At 52.8% G+C, this 24,822-nt stretch overlaps 4 protein-coding genes across 4 annotated transcripts; 1 reads left to right on the top strand and 3 right to left on the bottom strand.

The window, feature by feature from the left end:
- Positions 1–1,230: 1,230 nt before the first annotated feature.
- On the bottom strand, positions 1,231–7,585 carry TGME49_262060 (hypothetical protein). Its single transcript, XM_018781279.1, has 8 exons — positions 6,677–7,585; positions 5,554–6,190; positions 4,807–4,903; positions 3,901–4,057; positions 2,869–3,182; positions 2,237–2,558; positions 1,767–1,965; positions 1,231–1,628 (listed from the first exon to the last, which is right to left on the bottom strand). Exons 1-8 carry the CDS (start codon positions 7,563–7,565, stop codon positions 1,418–1,420), a joined length of 2,826 nt encoding a protein of 941 aa, XP_018637114.1. The 5' UTR covers positions 7,566–7,585; the 3' UTR covers positions 1,231–1,417.
- A 1,981-nt stretch (positions 7,586–9,566) lies between these two features.
- On the top strand, positions 9,567–16,726 carry TGME49_262070 (ribosomal rna assembly protein mis3, putative). The gene is made up of 11 exons (XM_002365288.1): positions 9,567–10,736; positions 11,090–11,293; positions 11,654–11,720; positions 11,939–11,988; positions 12,443–12,583; positions 12,937–13,041; positions 13,497–13,670; positions 14,492–14,596; positions 15,267–15,320; positions 15,947–15,995; positions 16,405–16,726. Exons 1-11 carry the CDS (start codon positions 10,542–10,544, stop codon positions 16,443–16,445), a joined length of 1,185 nt encoding a protein of 394 aa, XP_002365329.1. The 5' UTR covers positions 9,567–10,541; the 3' UTR covers positions 16,446–16,726.
- A 132-nt stretch (positions 16,727–16,858) lies between these two features.
- TGME49_262080 (hypothetical protein) lies at positions 16,859–20,871 on the bottom strand (the record flags this gene model as incomplete). Its single annotated transcript, XM_002365289.2, has 2 exons — positions 16,859–18,305; positions 19,022–20,871. The coding sequence occupies 2 exons, from the start codon at positions 20,869–20,871 to the stop codon at positions 17,936–17,938; spliced, it is 2,220 nt and encodes a 739-aa protein (XP_002365330.2). The 3' UTR covers positions 16,859–17,935.
- Positions 20,872–22,015: 1,144 nt separating this feature from the next.
- Positions 22,016–23,803, bottom strand: TGME49_262090 (hypothetical protein). The gene is made up of 14 exons (XM_002365290.1): positions 23,663–23,803; positions 23,444–23,601; positions 23,307–23,384; positions 23,181–23,250; positions 23,088–23,117; positions 22,983–23,030; positions 22,894–22,926; positions 22,797–22,842; positions 22,668–22,744; positions 22,587–22,605; positions 22,494–22,526; positions 22,340–22,440; positions 22,208–22,275; positions 22,016–22,151 (listed from the first exon to the last, which is right to left on the bottom strand). Exons 1-14 carry the CDS (start codon positions 23,757–23,759, stop codon positions 22,077–22,079), a joined length of 933 nt encoding a protein of 310 aa, XP_002365331.1. The 5' UTR covers positions 23,760–23,803; the 3' UTR covers positions 22,016–22,076.
- Between the last annotated feature and the right edge of the window lie 1,019 nt (positions 23,804–24,822).

Raw genomic sequence — 24,822 nt, 5'->3', positions numbered from 1 at the left:
AAGTCATTGCGTGACTGTCGTTCGTGGCTTTGTTCACAGTTAAACACTGACAGGAAACCGTTGTGGGGTTTCCTATTGTTCCACGACGGCTATTCCTATTATCTTTTCCAGCAGTGAGTCATTTCACAAGGGGCCTGTCAGATACTTGCATTCAAAAACGATGATTCTTGGGAACTCGAGCGACTGTAGACGTCGCTGTGCGATTTTACAAGTGAGGACCCGCAGTGCGTGGCTGCCGTTGACTGAATCCTTCCTGGTTTCGGCACTGATGACAGAGGAGGAACCATGAGACACATCGCCTTTTACCGGTGTGCTCTAATTCTAGTGTCATCACATAATTTTGGCATTTTAATTGCAACGTCATTTGTACTCCAAGAAACGCCGCAACAAGTGCGGCGACAGTTGCTTTCACGAAGCCGAGGGATCGTCAACCAGACACTAGAGCATGACCGGATTCTCAGGCGGCACCTCCTTGGCGGGTGCTTTCCGTTGGTTAGCGCTCGTAACTTCGTAGAAACGGGTGTTAGTAAAAGGAGAGACGTGCTAAACAATTCTGAGACACAGGTAGCGCGACAAAAGTGCTCCTGGAACCGCTAAAAAGCGTCTGTGGCCCGGCGACGAAGACAGGCGGTGAATGTATGTGACGACGGCAGTTCAGCAGTGAAACGAAAGCTAGACACAGCTGCAGCTCCTTCGTCCAAAAGTGTGTTTTGGATCGAGAATCGAGGTACGAGACCAGAATTATAGACATTTGCTTGTTCGAAATATCTGAGTTCAGCTCAAAAACGCGATCGATGTCACGAAAAGAAAAATGCTAGCGAACAATGCCAAATACGTCTGCCAAAACGTTCTGCCCACTAGCGTGTCTGGAGCCCAGTTCCGCACGAACTGTCCGCGAAGATGCTCTTTCGCGTCAGAATTTCAGTAGTGCATCCTACAGCCGCGAATCTACGTTTCAGTGCAAGCCGAACAACTTGCCTGCTTCCAGAGAATCTCTGCAGGCACTCCTACCCAAAGCCAAGCCAATAGAATCGAGAAAACGTTTCCGCCTTCACCATTTACATATACATATATCCTGTGTTTCCGTGGGCTACACACGTCGCAGTGTTCCAGCAAGTCACGCGTTTTTCCTGTGCTAACCCAAAAACATTTTCCAGACTCATCTTCCAGCGATGCGGCCAGTTGTTTCGTCTCTGTGTCGCCTACACACATCCATTAGGAAGACCTCTTTGATCCAATGTACTGTTCCGTTCCTCAGACGCACATTCCTATGCACTAATGTCCTGGCATTCCTCTCGTGGAAATCCACGTCAGTCTGCTGCGCGGAGGTCCCGGTCCACGTGGCGAAGGCACGCGTACACCGCGGCCCCGAGCGCTTTTTGATCCGCCGAGCAGCCAGACGGCGCCATTCACCTGACTAGCGACGGTGTACTTCGTGTTCTGACCTGTCCCGGAAAGCTTCGTTGATGAAATTCTCCACCAAGTGCAGATGCTGCAGTGCCTCCACAGCCATTCGCACGCTTTGGTTGCGGCTCGCGTTCAGTTTCCCCATCATCTCCACGAGTCGCGGTGCACGCTCAGGAGTCAAGCTGTATCGGTGCGCCGCCCCGAGAGCCACCAACACGTTTCTGCATAAAGCACCCGCATGCGCGCGCATGCACATGAGAAAACTGCGATACCGCCCGCCGCTCCTGGACGACTTGGTGCTGCGAGTCCCCTGCTGCGGAACGCGTTTCCCCGGCGCCCTCGTCGGTTGCTCGGCTTACCTGTGAGGAGCGCACGGCGCATCCAAGCACTCCGCGTACGCGTGGTTGTAGCAACACTTAGACTCCGGTTGCAGCGGTTCCCCCGAACAGTCTCGGTCGCTCGCGCAGCAGAACGTCAAGGCGCGAGTCGGACTGTACGGGTACGGAAACGCCGCTGGACACTCGCTCGCCGATGTGGCGGGTGGGACGTCCATGACAGCTGAATAAAAGCGGAGAGAAGCAGACGGGGAAGGTGACGAACCTCGGAAACAAGTGCGAGACATCCGTCCTGACACGACAGCCCAGGCAACCATGCGCATCATCGGGGGGACACCCGCACCGACGACACAGACAGCTGCAACGCCGTCGGACCGCGAAGCGAAACAACCGGAGTATGGACCAGCAGCAGCCCCCCCCCTCCACTCCCGCATTCCTCGCCACCCTACTGAAAAAGCAGAGAAGTTCCCTGACTTCCTCTTTCTCTGCCTTACCATCGTCTGCGTCCGGGTCACACGGCGGAGCGCGACACGCCACATTGTTACCGCAACACTTGGAGAGAGAGGTCAGAGGCTGGCTGTCGCAATCCAGTTTCGTCTTGCAGCATTTGTCTGCGAACGCAGAGTCCGAAAAAGGATAGGGATGGTCTGCAGGACACCGAAAGAAGTCCGTCAGTTCCTTTCGAATCAAAGCCGTCGGAAACAGAGGCGTATCGCGAGCGAGGTCGGCGGCGTCGGTCGAGCTCTGAGAGACGGCCGGCCCATCGACAAGTTCTTCGCCGAGACGCAGCACAGGTGGGTGGAAGAAAGGCGACCGCTGGATGAGGAAACGGGGAAGCACGTGGACAGGAAGTGAAACAGACAACGAGAAAACGAAATTGCAAAAGAACCGCACGCACCAAAGAAAGACAGGAAAACGCGAAGAAGCGTGCGACACGCGTACGAGAGAGGAGCACAGAGAAGCAGAGACAGCACACACGTCAACAGACACCGAAACCGAGCAAGCGAGAAGCGGAGAGATACGAGAGAAACCACGAACGAACTACGTCCTTCCTACAGCACCGGAAGGAGATCCACGGAAGTCGTGGATGTTGCTGCTACGTTCTTTGTCGCTGTGGGTGCCTTACGACTGCGCGTTTTCGCTGCCGATATCTCCGGCTTCCATAGAACACACACGTTCTTGCGTAGGCCAGGACACTCGGTCCGTTCTCCGGCGATTTCGCGTCAGTTTCTTCGAATTCAGTCAAAGCCAGCGGGAACGCGAGTGACGCCTCTTCTTCCACGTTCCGGTACAGAGACAGAAGAATGCTAGAAGCCTCTGCTGCTTTTCCTCCACCTTTCGCTCCGTCCTGGACCTGCCGTGACTCTCCAGAAATCAACACGATGCTCTCAGTCTTGGACAGATCCTCAGCCGCAGCCTCAGACGAGGACTCAGAAAGATCTGCACTCACAAAACAGAACACCCATCTTCGAGCTGCTTGTAAACACATGCATATACATGGATATATATATATATATATATATATATATATATATATGTATCGAATCATGGACACACCATAAGGCGACATATTTATGTGTGTGTGGGTGGTTTTTTATGCTTGCGTGATCATGAATCTAAATTTGTTTCCCACGGCGCGGATCCAGTGCTCCTCCAGAGTCCCTGCCTTTGGATACAGAAGTACCAGCGCTGGTGTCTGTACACTGGCGTTTGCCTCTGTAACGCTCGATTGTGAATCTGTGGCGCCACCCACGTCAAAAAACACAACAAAAATATCTCCCCGCTTCTCTAACTACAGACCGAGAGAGACAAGCGTGAGGTGATCTGTTTCCTTTGCCATGTGACGGTGTCAGTCTCAACGAACGGTGCATAACGACATTTATAGAAAACGCATGCACATGCATGCACCGATATATCTGGGTCTCAAACACACAGAGACACGCGCCACTATATATATATATATATATATATGTATGTAATGTATGTATACGTATAGGTAGATCTTTATTCATTTACATATTCTGTATATTTTCTTATTTATGTATAGTTGAAAACATTGATGTACACGTTGTAGATGTATCTAGAGCAAAGCACATGAAACAGTCGCCACATCTCGGGCGTTCTGTCCTTTCAGAAAGAAAAAATCAACTTTTCTCACCGAGAGAGAGACGGGGATCCACAAGGAGCATCTCAGGATGCACTAAATGCGACGCGGCAAGATGGAGAGCGTAGGCGAAGAGACAAGACAAAGTCCATCCGTAACCGCCTTCCGTGCGTCCGAGCACGGGATCATGAAATAGAAGGAAATCTGCAATCTGAAAAACATAAAGCAATTCCCCCGAAAACACTGACGAAAAACGGATACTTTTACATGCACAAGAGCAAATACACACTCGCAAAATAACTACATACACATATGCGGATATATATATGCAGACATGTACGTGTTTGGCGGTGTGACGAAGACTGAACGTACATTTTCTCATAGATGTCGACGCATGCACACAGGCAGTAACATGGAAAAACACCAGATATACAATGTATGTGTAGATGCATGAAGTTTCCAAATGTAGAGATACGTGAGTGTTTGATTCGAGTATGTGTGAAAGGCGAAGAAAAACAATCTGAAAAAGGTTCTTAAGAGAGACAGCGTCACCGCACGACGCGCCTTCTGACGCGAACTCGAGGGGAAAATCGAACAGACGCATGTCCGCGCCTAACCGACCCAGTGCTTTATTTCTCACGCATGAACGCAGACAAAATTGTCTGTATATATATATATATATATCCATAAACAGATGTGCACAAAGATAAGCACATGCAGCTATCGATTAAACGCCGATACATAAATGCGTGTCTCTCTCCAAATACACGAACATACAGAGGTCCACGCGGAAACACACTGGGCGTGAGAAGCATCGTTCCTGTCTCTCACAAGTGTCTCTCAACCGCTGGCAACTGCAGAGAAGAGAGATGGATGAGGAACGGTGACGGGAGGAACGAGCGGACAACCTGCAGGGAACGACGCAGAGAGCAAAGGAAACTTGAAAAATGGTTTTCCTACCAAAAAGGCGAGACGCGAAAGTCGCGAGAGAAGTTGCGGGGCCCCCCTCCAGACGTCGCCGATCCAGACGGACTGTGGCATCTTCAAACCAAAAAGCCTGAACAAAAATAACGAAACCCAACACTTTGCATCAAAAAACGCCGAACTCACGAAGCCTTCGACTCAGAAATGCACTCACTCAGCAGTACACACATCCTCTACACTCAGCCTTATCAACGTCTCTCATCGTGTGTTCCAAAGCACAGAAACGAAGACATCTATCGACATATATACATATATGCACATATACGCATATATACACAGACATATATATATGTATACATATATACATATATTCATATTCATATATATATATATATATATATTCAGTTCACACAATGATTTCAACACTCTCTATCCACAGCCACGTGTATGTCCATACACAAACATCCAGCCAAACATGCATCTCCATATATATATATATATATATATATATATAAATTTAAATACATATATATATATATATATGGAGATGTCAACAGACTTAAGCATATATGTGTTTATGAACGAAGATCTGTTTGCAGACGCATGCATAGATGCATGTTTTGACATCCCAGGGGACGGGACTTGGAGAGGTTGTGGAGTCCCCGACAGGAGGAGGTGTCTCGTTCTTTCCCCAGAACGCTCCTTCATTTTCTTGATGGCGCGAGTCCTGGCAGCACAGCCGCCTCCTGACGACGTCCAGAGACGAAGGTCTCGCTGTCTCACCGTGCGTATTCCTTGAGCGCGACTTCGCTCGTGTCGGATTTGCATGCAGTGTCTTCTTGTGCGACGAGCCAGCGGGTGCGGTTCTCCTTTTTTCCTTCAAAGGCGAGCGCAGCTCTCGCCTGTCGCCTTCTGCCGGGCGGCGCCCCGTCGATCTCCGCGCTTCTTCTCGGCGGGTGCAGGAGCGACGGCGTCAGAAGGGCAGAAGCTGGCACCTTCAGAACTTCGTCGTAGACACTCACAGTCGCTGCGACGACAGGCTCCGCGAGGAACGCGAGATCCGCCGCCTCGCGCACGCGATCCCACCGACCGTCGGGGGTCTCAGTCCCCGCCACGAAGGTGAAAATGACGAAACAGCGACTTGCATGCGTCTGCCAGTTCCGCGCAGACAAACGCGGGACATGCAGTCGACGCGAGAAAGAAGACGCGAGAGAAGGAGAGGAAGAGGAGGGAGACACACGAGAAGAAGAGTGAGAGGAGAGAGAGCGAAGGAGAGAGACACGGCGGAGACGAGACTGGAGACGGAGGGCGGCGACGTGATGGCCTTCCCAAGGCCGCAGCTGTTCACAAACAGGAGGCAGTGTGGCTGCTTCGACGCGCGGGTCCGCAAAGACGAGAAGATCGGTGATGAGTGGAGTCGCTGAAGGCAAAGCGCAGGCAGGACGGAAACAGAACATATCCTTGCGAGGAGAAGCAGCGACACTTGAAAAAGAGAAAGGGGGAGACACTTGCGAGGAGAAGAGGCGAGACCTGAAACGAGACGACGAGACAGGCGTAGGGACAGAAGTCGCTTGCCTGGAGACAAAGAGACACTTGAAAGAAGACGAGGACCGTTTCTGTGGAGCCCCTGGGAGGCGCAGCACACAGCAGAGTTTTTGCTCGGTAGGTCGACGACTTTCAGCGTTTCTGAAAGTTTCTGTGCGATGGGCACACACAGCAGCGAACCGTCCGCGTCCCGTCCTGGAACCCACCCTGGCCATTCAGTCCTTGCAGGCAAATGCATGCAGAAGCCGGCAGGCCGTTCCCTTGCGAAAGAACGCATCACCGTGGTCAAAAGATGGCACCGCCTCTTCTCAAGAGAATTCTCCTGAGAGGAAGCAGCGTTCCAGTCTTCCTCGAGACTCACAGTCGGGTGGAGACCGGAGGGTCGCGTCTCTCGCCTCTTCGTCGCTGACAGCAACCTGTCGGTGAAGAAGCGGAGACTTTAAAAGATGCGTTGAAGGCAGTTCGTCGCCAGCGACGTCCTTTCGATCCAACACACCGAAGGTGAATCTCCACGACTCGACGAGGCCGAAGAGACTCTCCACGGCTCCCTCGGTTCGCGACAGATGCGTGACGATGGCCCGTGTCTGAGGAAACGAAGAAGAGTTGGAACTCGGAAGACCGTCCTCCTCGAACGCAGACAAGCCGTCGCGGCTCTCACGCTCCTGAACAGGCAAGCCTCGCAGACTCGGCGAAGGCAAGCTGACGGAATCGGAGACGCCGGAGACAGAGGAGACGTCGGCGAGAACTGGGACGGCGAATTGCTCAGCTTCTGGAAAGAGGAAGAGACGCGTGCATGTTCGGTCAAAAAGGAACCCCGACGCTCGCCAAGCCGCAAACTCGCGAGGCTCAGCAGAGAAGCGGAAAGGAGACAGGACTTGAGACGAAGTCGCAGGAGGGGGAGACGAAGGAGCAGTGGAGAGAGGTGCGAGAGGACGGGTGTCGGAAGACTTTCCTGAGATGTCTGTCTGAAGAACTTCTCCGTTTCCTTGTGTCTCTCCGTCCTTCCTGATCAGCGCGAGAGGACTGGGCTGCGCGGACGGCGCATGAGGACTTGCATCAGCTCCTTGGCTTGGCAACGTCGGCCACGAGAGAAAGAGAACGAGACAGAAGAAGCACCAGCAGAATGAGCAGGAAGAGAAGAAAGCGGGAGAGACAGAGGAGAATGAAGAGACAGACCCCCGTCGTCGACGGAGACGTCGTCGCTCCTCATCTGGTCGACTGGCGGAGAAGACGCAGGAGCTCTCTTCCATTGGTGTCGGCCGCGAGTGCAAACGGGGAAACTCAGTTCGACAGAATTCATGTGGAGAAAGGCCGAGCAGTTCCAGTGTGCTTCCTCTCGTTCAGTGTCGCTCTAGTCCCGGGCTGTCCGCCATCTCCCCCTGCCTCTCAGACTTTTCGAGTCCGCCTTAAACGAGAAAGTCCGCAAATCACGTGAACGTCTGAAAAAAGGTTTTTCTAAAAACCAGCAGGCAGATGCAAATACGCAGACGGAACTGTACAAAGCTGCATGCGGATACACATATGGAAAGAATCGCTTTGAGCATAGTCGGAATGACAAGCTTTGAGGGTCTAGAACCTGCTGAAACCCTGTATTGAAGTGACACAGACGATCCGGGCTTCCTCGGATCCTCCTTGGCGTTACGGTGTGTATGCTCTCGAGGCTGGTGACTTCTTTTTCGTGGAAAGGTGCAGAGGGTACCTAGTTGAACACGGCAGAAGGACAGTCTTGAAGAGTGAGGGAAAAGAGGGGGAGTTCGTGAGGAACGAGTAAGACTCGCAACAGGACTTCGCCGTTTGCCGAAGACACGCCGCTGGTGTTTCTGGAGAACCGAGGGAATGTCAGGACGCGCGAAGGGGTCTAGACAAAGCGCAGACGCTGCAAAAATGTGGTGGAAAATCTTTTCAGCGAAAACCCAGTCGGGTCGCTTCCCTCATCGGAAGACTCGCCCCCTCTGCCCGCCGAAGGAGCGCCGGAGACGGTCAAGTGACAACGACTCCAGAGACGGAACAGGAATCGCATAGCTCGCAAAGGACACGAGCCTCAGAGTTCAGTTCGTCTGAGACAACGGACACTCCAGTGCACACTGACACCCATCGATTTCTTTTTTTAACGAAAAAGCGACTAGACGCTGCCACCACAAAGCAAGCAAACGCAGATAAAAAAACAGGGAAGCCTCACACGAAGCGGGAATCCTCACGATGTGCGCTTATTGTCTGAGCCGACGGCGAGAGCGGATTGTTGGGGTTTTTCGCGGAGGAAGTCGCAGCCTTGGCCAAAGCGACACTGCTAAAAGGTTGCAAAGAGCCTGACACGCGTTGTTCGAAAAAAACGTTCTTCCCTGGTGTCGATTCTTGTTCTAGTCTCGACTTCGCGATGGTCTTTTCTCACGGCATTCGTAAGCACACACACTGGCGAGCCGTCTCAGCCGGGGGGTTCTCCGGGGAATTTTTACTGGCAAAAAAGCCTTACCCACGTTTAAACACACTTCCTCGAGTCATTTCGCGTCGCGGATTCCGACAAATACGGGGAAGCCGTCTTTCTTGCACTTTCTCCGACGTTCTCGGGGTAGCTAACGACCGAAGGCGGTGTTTCAGTACCGTGTCAACGCAAGGACAAGATCCTGAACACCGGGCAGAGAAAACTCTTCTCTGCTATCTGAATCTTCCAATCCGTTCAGAGAAAATGAAATTACCCATTGGCCAGTTTGCCCAAAAAGAATCTCCGGCGGGCGTTCCTACACCGTGTTTCGGTAAATTCCCACTATACCCCGTTAGGTCACCTCCAGTTCTTGTGGCGAGCTTGGCAGCCCTGGGGCTGGCAAGGAAAAGCGAAAGTGCCAGTCTGAACTATGAAGAGAAAAGGAAGCGAATCACTGAGTTCGTTTCTCTTAGAGAAACGGGTTTTCATCGCTGTTTCACCTGACACCCGCCTCGTCAAGTTGACTCTCGCGCAGAAGTATGCTTCCCAGAGGGTACATCCGTATATAAGCCGATCACGTGGTTTGCAAGGCCTCACGAAGACTCATGCCGAGACGCTGAAAAGGGGAGACGAAGGTCTTCCTCGCATGTTGCACTTCACGAAAACGACCTGACATGTTGCTTCGTTGTCTTTCCTAACTCCTCGGCGGCGCTAGAGTCCCGCCGAAAGGCTCCTGCGCAGTCATCATATGGACAACCGTACACATACGCCGAATGTGTCTGTATGTCTACGCGCAGGAGACACGTTGAAGACACACATTTATGCCTGGTGTTCCTCTTACTGTGTTTGTAGAAGTCTGTTTCGTAGAGCTCTATGGGCCGAAAACAGCGCGCGAAGCCCCGCTAGCTGCCTTCAAGTGGACAGAGCGGGAAGAACTCTTTCTTACGTGTACACACAGCTCGTGAGCTGGCTCGCTATATCGCCGGGAGCACGTGAACCCCCTGTCTCTTCATATTCTTTGTTTTCTCTGAAAACAATCTCGGTGTTTTCCTCGCTTTCTCCCGTGTTCTGTGCAAATTGAAGGACTGCGAAGGACTTTGTCAAAAGGCAGGCAACGAAGAACCGACGGGTGACGAGCGAAAACATCAGTCCGCCATTTTTCATTCCCTAATTGGCGCGTTTTCAAAAACACTCAGACGCCTAGGTCAGGCTCAAGCACCACGACGCTGGTCACCGAGTTCCGCGAGGCCGCGTGCATGCATGCGTTTTGAGCAGCTTAAGTTGACAAAGCGTTCCCTTTTTCCTCGAACTTGTCACAGTAGTTCCGACCTTCTGGATTTTTTTCAAGGAAAAGAGAGCGGTTGTTTTCTGTTTTTCGAGTATCTTCTTTTTCCGTTTCCCCCGTCCGTCCACTGAACAGCTTCCCGGAAGCAACTGCCTGTCGGCTCCGGTTGGCATGCAGCGCGCATTCGGTAAAGGAACGTTTGACCCTCTCCGTTCGTCTCCCACTGAACATTTCCTCAACAAGAAATACGGTTTCTCCCCTGTTCGTGTCTGAAGCTTTTCCGTACCCGCATCGCGTTCAGGGTGCCTCCAGCTTTCCCCCTCCTTCCCCCTTTTTTCCGTGGTTGGTGAGAGCGGCCCGCATTGCCAGTGTTTTTCGTCCTCTGCTCTCGGTCTTTCTTGCGTGCTCTCGCCTCTCTGGATCTTCACCCTTCTCTTGCAAGCGTCTGCAAATCTCTTGCGCGTTCCGGAGTTCTTCCGTCCGCATTCTGCGTTTTCGCGTCCTCTGCGGTGCGGAACGGCAATGGAGACAAAGAAGAAGCGAGGGCAGCAAGGCCCCACGGAGGAGGAGACGGACGGACCGTCGGTGGAGGCGAAGACTGAGGAGACAGAGGGCAAGCCAGCCGCGAAAAAAGAGGGCAAGCGGGGGAAGTACAGAAGAGACAAGCCTTGGGACACCGACGATGTTGACCACTGGAAAATCGAGGAATTCAAGCCGGTAAGAGAAGGTCTCTCTAGGCGGCCGCAGTTTATCTTCACTTCCTCTCTCAGGTGCATGCACGCTTCAGCCTTCTGGATCCTCATGTGCAGACTTCTGTCGAGTTGCGGCTGCAGCGCAGGTGCAGGAGTGTCGGTCTGTTTCGTCAGTCCTTTTCTGTTATGCGTTCGCGGCGCCAGAGCGCGGAACCGTCCAGTGCCTCTCCGTCTTTCTTTTGTCTTCGCTCTTTCTCCGGCCGTTTTCCTCCCTTCTCCCTCGGCTCTCTCTTTCCCCTGCCCTTTCTGTGTCAGTCTGTTCGCCCCTGTTCATCGCGCGGGCGTCTCTCCTCTGTTGTCTGTTGCGTTGCTGTGCAGGAACACAATCCTGGGGGGATGCTTGAGGAGAGCAGCTTCGCATGTCTCTTTCCGCAGTACCGCGAGAAATATTTGAAGGAAGTCTGGCCAGAAGTGAAACGCGCGTTGGGTCAGCACTTCGTCAAGGCGGAGCTCGACCTCATCGAGGGATCCATGACTGTGCGAACGACAAAGAAAACCTTCGACCCGTACATCATCATCAAGGTACAGAGAAGCTCTTGCGGTGACGCAGTACGGAGGAAGTCGACGCAAAAGCCTCGCGCGAGAAAAGAAGGCAGAACTGGGTCCTGCGCAGAGATCCGAGAGAGGAGAGGCTACCTCGAGAGAGAAAAGGAGGAGGAGAAAAGGAGGAGGGAGGGAGAAGAGGAAGAAAAGGAAGAAGAATAGCTCACGGGGCACCTCAGGACACAAGAGGAGAAGAGAAGGAAGGAGCGGCGAGGCATGGAAAGCGGCGATTGCGATTCGTCGTGCTTTTTCCTCGGTGGAGGAACATGGTTGCTTGTCTCGCCGTACACAAGTGTCTGGAACATGGTTTCCGTTCTTCTCCTGCGGCTCTCTCGTCAGGCGCGCGACATGATCAAGCTGTTGGCCCGAAGCGTCCCGATCGCGCAAGCAAGGAAAATTCTCGATGGTGAGGCTCGACAGAGCGAAAGCGAAGAAAACTGCAAACAGCTCGGGAAGCTGAGGGAACCCCACAAGCAAGAAGGAGACAGAGACAGCAAGAGAGAAGGGAGACAGACAGAGACAGCAGACAGAAAATCTTGAGAACGAGGCATCCCTGGAGAGATCAGAGGCCGACATAAGGGTATCGGAGACGCCGTTGATGTTTGAGTTGTTGTTCTGTTGCAGATGGAATGTTCTGCGACATCATTAAAATCGGAGGCATGGTTCGAAACAAAGTGAGTTCGCTTTGAGTATTTTTCTCTTTTGCAGTTCCTGTGATTCTCATGGCTCTCCCTTTCCACTCGCGGGTGTTCTCTGTGTCTGTGTCTTTTTCTGCCTTGTTCCTCCGAGAGAAAAACGAGTTTCTCGTCTTCGTTTCCAGGAGCGCAAACGACCTTCTGTCCGTCCTTCTGAGGAACACGGACTTTCCTGTGGTTTTTCTTCACATTCTTTGCTTCTTCTCTCCCCCTTTTTGTCTTTCTTCCTCACTGTGTCCCGGTCGGAATTGACGAATGCGTGCGTCTCCGAGCAGCCGACCAATTTCTTGCTTCCTGAGAAGGACCCTGTTCTCTCTTCTTTCGTCGCGAATGCGGCGCTCTTCTCCACTCAGGGGTCGCGCGCGTCTTCTCATTTCCCTCTTCCGTGAACGCCACCTGTCTCTGAGTTGGTTTTTCTTCCTTTTGCATGCAGGAGAAATTCGTGAAGAGAAGGCAGAGACTCGTCGGGCCTAACGGCTCGACTCTGAAGGCGATCGAACTCCTGACGAAATGCTACGTCCTCGTGCAGGGACAGACTGTCTCTGTTATGGGCACCCACAAAGGAATAAAAGTTGTAAGAAAAAACACGTGCAAAGATAGACATGTACACATTTGCGCATGTATCTAAACAATTAAGTAATATACACATATATATGTATATATATATATTTATATGAATATACATATATGAAGGTTTGCAGACCTATAAACATGCATGATTATATGAATATGTATACATGTATTTATATTTATATATACATACATATTTATGTATGTTTCCTTTTCCATGGGCATGTGGATGTATGTTTTTTATGTATCCTTTTCCTGACCGTTTTTATCGTTCGTCTCAGGCTCGTGCACAGCGTTTGGAGTCGCGTCTTGCGTAGCGTTTTCGTGTTTGAAAGGATTTGTCGCTTCCCCTCTTAGGTTCAACGTCTCGTGGAAGACTGCATGAAGAACATCCACCCTGTTTACCACATCAAGGAACTGATGATTAAACGGGAGCTGGAGAAGGACCCTGCCCTGGTCGAGGTGAGTCTGTGACCGACGAGGACGCGGGAGATGTCTCCAGCTCAGGTGCACAGGCGACCATGGAAAGGCGCGAAGCGACCTTGCAAGGCCTATCTGCTTCACCTCGAGCTGCTGAGTGGAACAACGCTGGAGAGAAAGGAGGCAAACACGAAGAAACGAGAACATGAAATGAAAGAGAAAGCGAAACGAAAGAAGAGCAAGCAGTAGAATTCGAGATTTATCGGAATCGCCAGGCGACGAAAGCGAACCTGGTGTATCTGCTTCCATGAAGACTCATGGCGAATGCATTTGTCGTGTTTCGCTGCAGTAGTTGCCCACGCACGACCGCGCTTTTTTTGTGTAGAAAGTGGAAGAGAGCGAACTCGTTTCTAGTTGTTCCTCCGCGCCGTCGAGCGCTTGCTGTCCTCCACCGCGCGACGCGCCGAAGTTAGCAGCTGTCTGGTCTCTTCATTCAGGAGAACTGGGAGCGTTTTCTTCCACAGTTCAAGAAACGAAATGTGCAGCGAAAGGCGCGGCGCGCGGCGATCAAGAAGAAAAGCAAAAGTCTCTTCCCGCCGGAGCAGACCCCGCGGAAGGAGGACTTGCTTCTCGAGTCTGGCGAATACTTTGTCACTGAGGAACAGAAACAGGTAACGAGAGAATTGCAAGCAGTGGGAAAGCAGAGAGAAAGAAGGAGAGGGAAGAACAAGACCTAGAATCCGCGAACCACGAAAGGATTCTTCGTTCTTTAGGACAAGACGGAATGCGCGTCTCAAGAGCAAGAAGGTCGAGAAGAGCACACTCGCTGTTTCACAGTCTTGGACTCGCCTTCCGCTGCTTTCTTTGAACGCCTTTTCTCGGTTGACAAACAGAGCAACGCAGCTCGATTGTCTGGCCAGAGAGCCTGGCGAGAGAGCGATATGCCCGTGTGCCAAGAGCGCTGGAACAAGAGAAGCGCTCGTCGCGGAGAACTGCCTGTCCAATGTCTTTCTTCGCAGACACTCCTGTCTAGTCTCCCTCCACTAGTTCGTTCGAAAGAATTCTTTGTTTTTTTGATGCGGTGGGGTTCCTGTTCGTTTGCGTCGCACCTATTCGATTCTTCTTCGCGCAAGTTCAGAAGCGACTTCATTTCTGTGGGGGGCATGTTTTTCTTTGAACGTTTTTCTACAAACGCCTGTGGAACTGAGGGCCGACAGTTTTTTGCCAGTCAACGTTCCGAGACACAGTCAAGTTCGCCTGGGTGGCAAAGCAGCTCCTCTGTCAGAGGGTGTCTCGTTGCCATTTGAGAAACGTACTTTTCTCTACTCCTGTATCGAGAGCCGGGAACGACGCGCGAGGAAGTGGATTCTCCTGTTAGTTGCTTCCTGGTTTTTTTTGGGTTTTCTCGTCTTTTTCGCGCGCTTCCTGGATTATCGTATTTTTGTATTTTCGGTTGTCTGTTCTTCCGACTCTGCGTTGTTGTGTGGCGCAGATGAAGAAGGCGAAGGAGGTGCTTGAGAAGCGAGAGATGCGCACTGCAGAGAGGAAACGCGAGAGACAGCAAGCCTTCGAGCCGTCGGCTGAGAACTCTGCCAAGGTGAGGTCATTTTAAGTTTGACGTTTTTGCGAATTCTTTCTCCAAGCGTTCTCCCCAAGTTTTGCATATTTCCCCGAGCTTTTCAGGCTTCCTTTACGCGTTTTTCGCTCCACACCACCGTGTTTCTGCGCCGAGGTACATCGGCGTCCAGTCTGCATTGACAGCTCTTCGGGGGTGTCTGTCGTTGCCGCGCGACTGTCTTCGTGGAAGGAAACAGAGTGCGTGGAAAGAGGAGAAAGCCTTGAGGGGGGAGCGGCAGGTTCGGCAAGAAGCTGAGCAAGAACTCATCCCCACCTTCAGACGGCATAGCTTTCGTCTTTCGTTCCTAAGCAGCGCTGGAATGGACCTGACGCTGCCCAGGTGTTCGAGCAGAGTCCGTAGCGAGATGTACATTAAAACAGACCTGCATGACTGTCCCATTTTTCTAGTCGCTTCGTGGAAGCTCGTGTCTTCTGTCGCGTTTCAGACGTTTGCGAAAGAGCAGAATCTCAGATCTGAGAGCCTGCTCGTCTACATCTGGAAACCGATATCTGTGGGTGCCAGCATCATCCGGAGGTGAAAGTCTCTGGGGAACACAGAGGGATGTCGTTTCTTCTGGACGGCGGCCCTCGAGGGGACGCCGTTGGAAACTCTTCGCTTTCCTCCGGTGGCTGTTTGTGTTTCTCCTCAGAAGCGACATGCCGGCACCGCGGAGTCTGCAGGGAGCGCTGAGTCGGCCTCGCGGGTGAGAAACGATTTGTGGCGAAGCCGCCAGCTTGTACATGCTTAACGAAGACGCGCGCCACCGCATGCGCTCGACCTTCTGGCTCCTCGTTCACTGCCCTTGGCAGTGCGACGCGTCTTTCCTCGAATCGAAACGAAAGCCAGCATTCTTTGTCGAAGTCCGTGGTCGAGTGTTCGGGCACAGCGAACTGAGAATTCGCGCGAGACACACAAACACAAGCTCACCAACCGAGGCAGGGGGCCGCGTATGAGAGAGACGCGAGAGAAGTCTGTGCAGGGGACGATTTCCCCGTTGTCCTGCGACGAGAAAAACACTCAGCAGTGATTCAGAGCGCGCCACGGGGTGGAAGGCCGAAATCGCAACTCGGTCACTTCTTCTCTTTTCCCTCGTCTGCATGCATGCGTGCATACATATACACGTTCATATGTATATGCATATACATGCACACATACATACAATATATATATATATATATATATAGATTTGTTTGTGGCTATGTGCATCTCATTGGTATTCCGTAAGTGTGAGTACACGTCGTCGCTTGGAGGATTTTTAGAAGTGTGTGTGATGGGGGAAAAAAGTGATGACATAAATGCGTTTTTTCGGGGTGTGTCTTGTACCCTAAGGATTCCATTTCGGCGATCGCAGAACGTCTGCAAGTACGGACGAAAAAAGGTGAGCAGAAGAAGACAACGGACCGTTGAATGCGCGCTTTCGCCTCTCTTCCTCGTTGCCTTTTACCCAAAGCTCTTCGCCTCTCTGTGGAGCTTCTGAGTGGCATTGCGACAAGCGTCGGGGACGCAGTGGGTCGCACAACGGTGTCTCTGAATCCTCGATCACAGATGGAGTGCAACAGTTCTCGCGTCCGAGAGAAAAGACACAGAGCAAGACGCTCCACCTCGCGTTTGTTTTTCCTTTCGTGGGTCGCTCACGTTCAAATGCTCCGGAAGTTGAGTGAATGCGGATCCGGAAGTGGAAATATTCCGGGTGTACATACACTGGGAGTGGGAGTCGTGAGTGGTGGACAAGGTTTTTGATGCCTCTTAAGAAGAGACGCACGGTTTTCCTTCGTTCTTTTTTTCAGGAGCGAAGAAGTCAGCAGGAGGTGCAGCTCACTTGCTCTAAAGATGGCTTTTCTGCTCACTGCGCCTCCACGCGGTGGTGTCGCGTGCTTCTCCATCTTCACTCTCTTGCCCTCCTCTTCCCTTTGAATTCGCTCTTGCCTCCAGCTTCTGCAACGCTCTGTCTCGCACTGCTGACAGCCGCGCCGTTTTTCTTAAGGTCTATCCCTTTTCGTGTCGGCCTCTCTAAACTTTTCCTGCCTCAGATCTTCTCGCTTTCTCGCGGAGCGCTCCCCCTTAGTGGCAACCTCTCTGTCAACAGAACTCTTATCAACATGTGGCTGTACACACAAGTGTGTATACACTCTACAATGATGTCTCTCTTTCCCGAATTTTTCAATGGCTTGCAGACGACACACGCTCAAAGATCCTCAAGCGCCTGCCCGTACAGTGGCACCGAGTACACAAAAAAGTTTTACATACAAATTTATACTGTCAAGATATAAACAGATCATATGTGACATCAGTTTTGAAGTATATTATTGAACGTTTTTAATTTAGCTTCAACTGTCTATGCAGTTTGGAGACATGTTCGCTGCCCCTGTTTCCCTAGCGAACCGAAGTGACCTTCATAAAAACGCTGGTCACGCGAGCCCCGAGAGATACCGCGCTAAAAATCAGAACCTTCATCTTATCTCTCTGTTTTCTCCGTGCTCGCGTCTCTCCCACTCCCCATCGCAGTCGTCATTGGAGAAAGGTCGTCGCTTTCATCCGGCTGTACATGCACACAAACACCCCCCGTGACAGTTGAAGAGAGGCGAGGCCCTTCCACATTGGTAGAGACAGTCAAAAACACGCGTCTGAACTGGTTGGATGTTTCAGCGCTTTAAAGGACAGGCATCCGAATCGACCTCTTCGACCCTCTGGTTGCCTCAGTATTCTGGAGACTCGCTGCTCAAGTCGCCGATTCCTTTCCCTCTGTTTCTCGTCTCTTGTGCCACGTTCCCTCTCTTCTCTCTCTCTCTCTGTTTCTCTGTTCTCTTTTCTTTCTGCCTCTCACGGGTCCTAAACCCATCGTGCTCGCCTTCGAGAGCTCGCGAAAACAGAGCTACCGGGGTGCATGCAGTTGCGGTTTTTCTTGCCATTGTCGCATCTCATGAAAACAAGAATCTAAAGCCCCCTCGACAACACGGCAGGCCCCGACGGGGGGGTCACCTGCCTGAAAAGTCCGTGCGCGGAGTCGCTTCTCCGGGACTGTCGTTCCTCTCTTCTACGCGCGCGAAAAACACCTGGGGTCTCCTCAAAACAAGCCTGACTCGCTCGCGCTGCGCAAGAGCGAGGCCAAGAAAAAGTGAAACAGCAAACAGAAAAAGAACTGGATCAAAAGAAAGGGGAACCCTGGAGAACGGGGGCCCAAAGACAAGAGAAAATAACCGGAAAACGCTGAATGCGGACCTGGAAGCAAGTCGCTTCCCGTTCACGATTCAAATCTCAGTGCGACTGCTCGTAGAAAATGCTTTCTCCCCTCATTCTCTCCGCCTCTTCCCTAAGAGGTCAGAGCACCTTGTCGTGGTGGCCCGGAGACTCCCGCCGTCTGCCCCACAGTCGCGTGTCGGCGCGTCTCCTCTCGGCTTCCACGTTCGCGGAGCTGTCTCCAAACAAGTGAGACCCGTGTCTCTCTGCATGCACCTTTGCGTGCGCCTCTTCACGTGCTTTCCACGGAGACACTCCGAAGGCGTGAGTCTCGGGCAACGCTGGAAGCGGCTGGGGTGTCTCTCCCCCGAACGGCGCCAGGGAGGAGGCTGTCGGCCGCGGCTCTTCGCGGAGTCGCGGGGGAATCAGGGGCGGCGCAATGGGCTGAGAAATCCAGCTCGTGGCGTAAATCACAGCCAGCAGCAGCAGAGCTAGGCATGCGATCGTTCGCCTGAAATAAGACAGAAAGCACGAGACAGAGAACGTGGAAGACAGCAAAGCGAGGTAGAAAGGAAAAACACACCGGTGTGGAGACGCGTGCACAACAGGTAGCGACACAGGAAACATAAATCGTGGGAACTAAAGAAAAAAAATCCAGAGAGGTTCGTACTCGAAGGGCAAACGGGAACAGGAGAAAACAGCTTAGACGTTCTGGATGTACACCTCCACACCCGTGGGTTGCAGAAGACATCAAGAGCCGACACAGATATGCAACTCAACGAGGCGAACCTTGACACTACCGTTTCTCCTAATAGACCTATATCTATCTATATATATATATATGTATATGTCATAGATTTATTGATAGATATATAAATAGGTATAGGCATTGCGGCATGTGCAGAGAACGCAGGAAATGCGAGTCCAGAAGCGGTTGCGTTCCTTCTTGGAGGCGCCGAGCTTTGCTCCTTCGCCTTCGGCCGCTATGTGGACACAGCGTCACCGGAGTAGTCTGCGAGGGCCTTGTTTCGCCAGATCGCTTCCCCGCATTCACCCCACCCCCCATTTTACTGTTTATTATCAAATCGCACGACTTGCCTGCCCTTCTCACTTTCCATCCCCTACGGCGTGATCCGTTCCCTCTCGTGTCCACCTCTGCGCCGGCCCCCACTGGGACGCTGCACGAGGTGTACATACACCGAAGGCGGCGTGTTCCGCGAGTCTCACCACTCGAGACGCTGGAAGAACGCGTTGAGGACGTCTCCGACGACCGCCGCCATGACTTTGGTTCTTTCGCCGTGGCTTCCCGGCTCGCGCATCAGGCAGGTCTTCCACTCGCTGCAGGGCTGGTGGAGGTACGGCGGCAGCGGGTCGAGCGTGTCGCATCCGTTCTCGCGGTGGTGCTGGCGACAGTGAGCCGCCTCAGCCGCCGTGCGGAGCTGTCGCTGCTCCTCGCCCTGCTGAATGTCCCGGTAGAGCGAAAAGGAGAGGTGGAGAAGCAGCCAGAGAAGGACGCCGACGCAGCAGCAGCTCCAGAGCAGGCGCAGCACGCGCTGAGCAGCGTCGGCGAAGTGTGCCGTCCGTGTGTAGACAGTGACGCCTGCAGACAGCGCTGGAGAGAGCGCGAACGGCTGGGAGGCGCCCGGCGCATGCACGCAATCGCGCGGGTCGACGCCGCGCCGGCAACGTGGCGGCCATGCCGTGGATTCCGGAGGGGGAAGAGGAGCGAGACGGCCGCTCGCGAACGGAGGGCCTGGAGGGGCGCCTTCGAGGGAAGCGGAGGTGGGAACGAAGACGCCGCCTGCATGCGGGCTAGGGGCTGGGAATGTGTGCGTGCAGGCGCCCCCGGCGAGAGAGGAGCACGGACAGGTCGGGAGCGAGCAGGAGTCGGAGGCGCATGCAGCAGACGGAGACAGTTCGTAGCGAAGCGATGAAATGGACGCGTCACCATCGTTCGCTTGGGGAGGAAGGGCGCAAGCGGGGTCGGGAGCACGCGGAGTGAAGAGAGACAGGAGGAATCCGATGAAGCCGCCGATGCGACGGGGCTTCGCTCCTGGTGCCACCGGCAAGGTCGAAGGCGGAGAGTCCCCAGCTTCGTTCTCAGCCTCGGACCCTCTCTGACGGGGAGCTCGCGTTCTCCTCCGGCTTTCTGCTTGCATGACTGCTTGGGGGGCAACGCTGCAGGAAGATTCCCGAGGCGGCGCACCCCGCAGTCTCTTCATGGGAGTGGGGAACGGCATGTCCTCGTTTTTCGCGCGCACGCTGTCGCTACCTCCGCTGTCGCTGCCTCCGCTTTCGAGGAGAGCTTCTGCGGTGTCTGCACAGCTGTCTGCGACGCTTCCCTCCACCGACCGCCCGAGGCGATGCGCCCCGCCTGAGAGCCACGGGCCGTCAAAAAGACAGGATTCTTTGAACGGGTGCTCTTGTCGACGCTCTCGGTGACATTCAAGGAAGGTGAGGGAAGACCGCGTCGTCCTCCCTCTCGGCTGACCCGCAGAGCGTTCGGCAGGAGCGCTTCGAGAACACAGCAAAGGTGGCTCGTCGCTTCGGCTGCCCCCCTGCTGAGACGCCCACCGCTGAGACAGCGCAGCTTGCTCTGGAGCAGAGAGGGGAGAGACGCCGCGCCGCGACGCACTCCCTTCGTTAGAGGAGAACCGAAGAGCGCCGAAGGCTAGCGTCAGTGGCTCCTGGACGTCGTCCGGTAAAGACTGCGGGAAAAGGAGTCGCCGACTCGTTTCCAGGGAAGGGTGTCTTGATAAGGGTGTCCGCCGGGGGGCAGGAGCTGAGGTGCCAGTGCTGTCGATAGTAGATGCCTCCTCCGCAGACGGGTAAGGGAGACGATCCTCTACGGGCTGCCTGGAAAACTTGTCGCCAAGCAAAAGGCGCCGGACCATCATCGCCGAGAAGGAAAGACACGGTGCATGCGGCAAACAACTCAGTCGAGAGACGGTCCAGTTCGACACACAGTTCCTACCAAGCAACAAAAGAGCGCATGTGATGATGAGACCGTGAATGGCAAATGCACTGGGCGTTCGAATGACAAAACGTGCAGACGGAAACTTTTTGTGGACGGGCATTCACAGCGTGATTCAAGCATGCAAACACTTCCCTACGTGTCCGGCCTTACGAGGGACGAGATCGCGCCAGTCGCTAAGCGAAGCCGAAAAAAGATCCAAAAAGGACTGCATGGCTGTCGGAACGGAATTCCTTTTCCGGAAAAAAGCTTGTGTAACAACACGGTCAACACTGCGAACAGTAAACCACCGCTCGCAAGGTTGCAGCCAGGCGAGGGCCGCAGAAGCCACCAAGTGTATGGCGCTTTGCAGCGTGGCAGCACTTCCCACTTCCTGTGAAACACACGAAATCAATAAATTTTTTTTCAGGCTTTCTGTCTGGCTGATGAATTCACTGCAGGTGTGGAACGATATCCTTGTGCATGCAGCGTACTGTCATGCAAGGTACTGGGGACGTCCGTGGCCGCCGCCCGTGTCAAGGCAACGACATGCAAGACTGCGCAGCTATTACTGTTGTCGGAATCTTAAATCATCTCAAGAGCCCCAATTGGTCTGTAAAAGTCTTTTGAAACCAAATGCTAAGTCAGACTCAAACCTCTACTGGTCTACCTTTGCTTGTGTCTCTTCCCGTACTTATCTGTGTCTGGCGGGTCGGCAGTCTCTCCGGCGGCGCAAATGAGACACGAGGGGAGCCGACGCCAGCGAAGGCATCTGCGCAGAGAGGCAACAATTTCGTTCTATGTAGTTGCTCCCCATTCTCTCCAGATAATTGAATGCCCGCATACATTCTGCGCTGCTTAACGCGTAACGTTACTACTACGTCCCGCCTACGTATTACCCCAACAGTGAAGTCGTTTAAGGTCGATCCCAGGCAGAAACGGTAAAACCGAAGACCAGCTGGCTGTCACAAGGCAGCCAGCACAGGGGGTATTCAGTTCTATTTATGACATTTTTCTTTTGCAGAACAATGTGGTCTTTTTAAGATCTCGGTCCATGGGGTTTTTCTCTATGGCAATAGACTGGAGGAATTTCCTGAGCTAGAAGAACCTCCTCTCTAGAGTCCGCTCTTGAAGAAGGGCCGTGTTTCTGTAAGGAGACAGGCGAGTGTCGAGTTTCCGGTTTACCAGTCAGTGGAGGGAAGGTCCGTGTATGATGACTACAGCAAACAAACAGTGTGAAGTTTACATTTGAAAAGGAGTGAAGCACACCGCTACGGCATATGCCGTTTCTACCATTTGTCTTGATGACGTCTTCCACCAGGTGACCTTTTAGTCGTCATGGAATAAGCCTCCATCACCAACGCTGCCTTCACCTAACCCGCCATTACTGATGGCGCTTGGATCCTGATAGAGTCACACTGATAATGTCGTGTCATAAGAAAGAACATGCTAAGGTTTACCATTCCCTGTTGTAGTTCTTTCATCGCACGATCAATACGGTGAACTCTTGATGGCCTTGGTAACACGACTGGGCACGAGTGAATATTATTTTTCAGTTAGATAACGGGTCGGGAGGAAACCTGAAAACATACCATTGACGTGGCCAAAGCCACCAGTGGCGGAGTCAGCAATATCCGTCGCAATAGGCAGGTCAGAAACGAGAGTCAAAATCGATCCGGCAAGCCACCTCTGTCTGTGTGTGCGCCATAAGAACCCGCTGGCAAAACATAAGCTGGTTTTCCCGACCTATCTGGAGTCGCCTCTCGTTGCATTAGAAACCTGCAGTACGAACCAGCCTCATAAGGCCCCCAAGTTTACTAGTTTTGGAGCCCCCCTTACAGAGCTGACATCGGCGAGCCTGAGTGATGCGTGTATCATCAGGAGCTCACTTTGCCTCGACCAACAGCCATGGGGCATTACCTAGAGCCTTCATCAACTTTTTAGAATAAGGCCGCGAAACAAGCGTTTTCAGCCGCGCAAGAGCACTGTCTGCACGCCTGTGAGGTTCTGAACGCCCAGCTGCTGACTCGGCGTGAATCGTATTCATACCGGCCACCCGACAGAACGCGGACGTTGAGGGTAGCGATTTCTCTTCCTGTATCACTGGTGACCATACGCTTTCTACTAGGTTTCCGACGAAGCATACCGGTGTTGAAAATATGCCTCGCGCCGTCCATTACTGGGGAGTCATGCCAATGTTACAATGCGGCTTTGCCGTGCCCGACAGCGACCTACTGTTTTGTACGCACAGCATCACTTCTCTCATTTGAGGTGCCTTCCCACCTGAAATTCCGAATTGGTTCATGTTGTATCCCGTTACCAATGGCAGACTCCACCTACAGTCTTCAACCATTGGCAGGTCTTGTATTCCTGCACCAATAGTATTCCCCCTATCCACTCACGGTTCGTCAAACTAGCACGTCAGTCCATTACCTATGGAGGAAAGAAACGCTGTCATTCCTGCGGCAACGTTGGCGATTCGCTGAATCCACGGCGGCAAAACCTACCGAAACGGGGTATGCGGTATTCGATGTTGATGCACCATAACGCAAGACTCACGAACGAAGTGGAGAGCACAGTAGGAGCAACTGGAGGTGTGACTGGAAAAGCAACTCCTTGAGGCAGCTGTCCAGTTAGCTGCAAGAACTGATCGATTGTATCCGTAAGAGGGCATTCCAACGCGTGAGCAGTCTCACTGGAGAAGTGGCAGGCGGCACAGCTGACACCGACGGCTGTGGTGCCGTAACCGTGGGAGCCACGGAAGGAAGCTGTGGCTGTGCAGGCTGAGCAATTGCCACGGGAAATGTCGGTTTTTCGAGCGACAGCTGCTGATGTGGAGCAATTCCCACGGGTCCTGGGGGTACAAGCTCTGCGGTGAGGTAGCTAAGTCAGTGGACCACCGTCGTCATTCCTACCGTTGGTTAGCTGTACGTTCTGAGCAGGTTGGCAATGTACCTCCTGAAGCAGAACCGCGAGAGCGGCCACTGCTATGACGCCTTTCATGCGCAACATTGTGGACAGGAAGAGAAACCAGCTTCCCTAAGATACCCTAGCACAGGCCAACGACGGATGGGAAAACCAACGGCCCTACGAAGTAGCCATGTTGCGATTCGCATCGTCGGGTGTATGTACAAAACATGACCGAGACTCCTCTCCCGCGCGTCGGCATCCGTTTGCGTGGGTGGATTTCTGTCCAACAACCGCCATGACCAGGGATGGCGCGGTCACTGACATTTCGCAAACAAGCTGTTTCAGACAAGCGCCGAAGCACCGTTTCTTGCGGCGCGCTTGACCGTTCTCTTCTTTCAGGAAGATGCCTTCTCGCAAGGTAGCAAGACGGCAAACCGCTATGGATGGCTGTACGGCAGCAATTAGCAAAAAGGCAGCAGCACCCGGACGGAAACAGCGAAGTATGCCGATGTGGCGTAAATATGTCGACGTTGTTTCTGTTGACAACAAACGAGATGCTTTTAAAAGCACAACTACCAACTGTTAGACCACGGTCGTTTTTTGTTTTTGTCCGTCGCCTACCCCGCACTCTATCCCGGTACAACTCCGCTCTCAGAAGAGCTACGAAAAAACCAGATGTAAAAACCATGCTGGTGTCCGCAGTAGCACGACCCTCCTTTAAGTCCAACGGTCACTTGTATCTACGCTGTTCCTGGGTTGACTGGCGAATTTCAGCTGCACTTCGGGCGCAAAATGGATTCAGTGTTCAACAGGGGTGTCGGCGTCCAATGAATAGATTGTTGATTGTGACGTCATCCATAATCGTGGTCCTTCGTTATATATGCTACACTGCCAGACAAACACATCAACTGTGCAGAGGCAGCTGGTCGTTGACAATTCGCAGAGGATCCACCATCGCATTTTCATTCACACTGTCCTCTCGTGTGACGGAATACCCTGGTGAGCTACTTTTGCACCGCTTTATGGTATGCTTTATGGTCATATCGATGCATATGGATACATGCGTTCTAAGATGCTGAATGCTTAGTGACTCGTATACATGAGAGGGTAATTGTCACCCAGTGGATGACAGAATGACTTGCTATCTACTATTTTCAGCTGTGTC

Source organism: Toxoplasma gondii, chromosome VIIb (genome assembly GCF_000006565.2).
Source record: "Toxoplasma gondii ME49 chromosome VIIb, whole genome shotgun sequence".
Taxonomy (NCBI): Eukaryota; Apicomplexa; class Conoidasida; order Eucoccidiorida; family Sarcocystidae; genus Toxoplasma; species Toxoplasma gondii.
Note: the sequence above shows the minus strand (reverse complement) of the source record. Positions and strands in the feature narration are given on the sequence as shown.

Bases quoted from the DNA above. Each gene is read 5' to 3' on its own strand.
- TGME49_262060 (XM_018781279.1), bottom strand. From the start codon at position 7,565: ATGGAAGAGAGCTCCTGCGTCTTCTCCGCCAGTCGACCAGATGAGGAG. The intron at 6,191-6,676 runs GTGAGTCTCGAG...CTTTGCCTTCAG, and splicing joins CCTCCGGTCTCCACCCGACT to CGACTCCACTCATCACCGAT. The intron at 3,183-3,900 runs GTGAGAAAAGTT...TTGTGAGTGCAG, and splicing joins GGATCCCCGTCTCTCTCTCG to ATCTTTCTGAGTCCTCGTCT.
- TGME49_262070 (XM_002365288.1), top strand. From the start codon at position 10,542: ATGGAGACAAAGAAGAAGCGAGGGCAGCAAGGCCCCACGGAGGAGGAG. The intron at 10,737-11,089 runs GTAAGAGAAGGT...GTTGCTGTGCAG, and splicing joins AAATCGAGGAATTCAAGCCG to GAACACAATCCTGGGGGGAT. The intron at 13,671-14,491 runs GTAACGAGAGAA...TGTGTGGCGCAG, and splicing joins TCACTGAGGAACAGAAACAG to ATGAAGAAGGCGAAGGAGGT.
- TGME49_262090 (XM_002365290.1), bottom strand. From the start codon at position 23,759: ATGTTGCGCATGAAAGGCGTCATAGCAGTGGCCGCTCTCGCGGTTCTG. The intron at 23,118-23,180 runs GTAATGGACTGA...CTATTGGTGCAG, and splicing joins AGCGTTTCTTTCCTCCATAG to GAATACAAGACCTGCCAATG. The intron at 22,843-22,893 runs GTATGCTTCGTC...CCAGTGATACAG, and splicing joins GAGGCATATTTTCAACACCG to GAAGAGAAATCGCTACCCTC.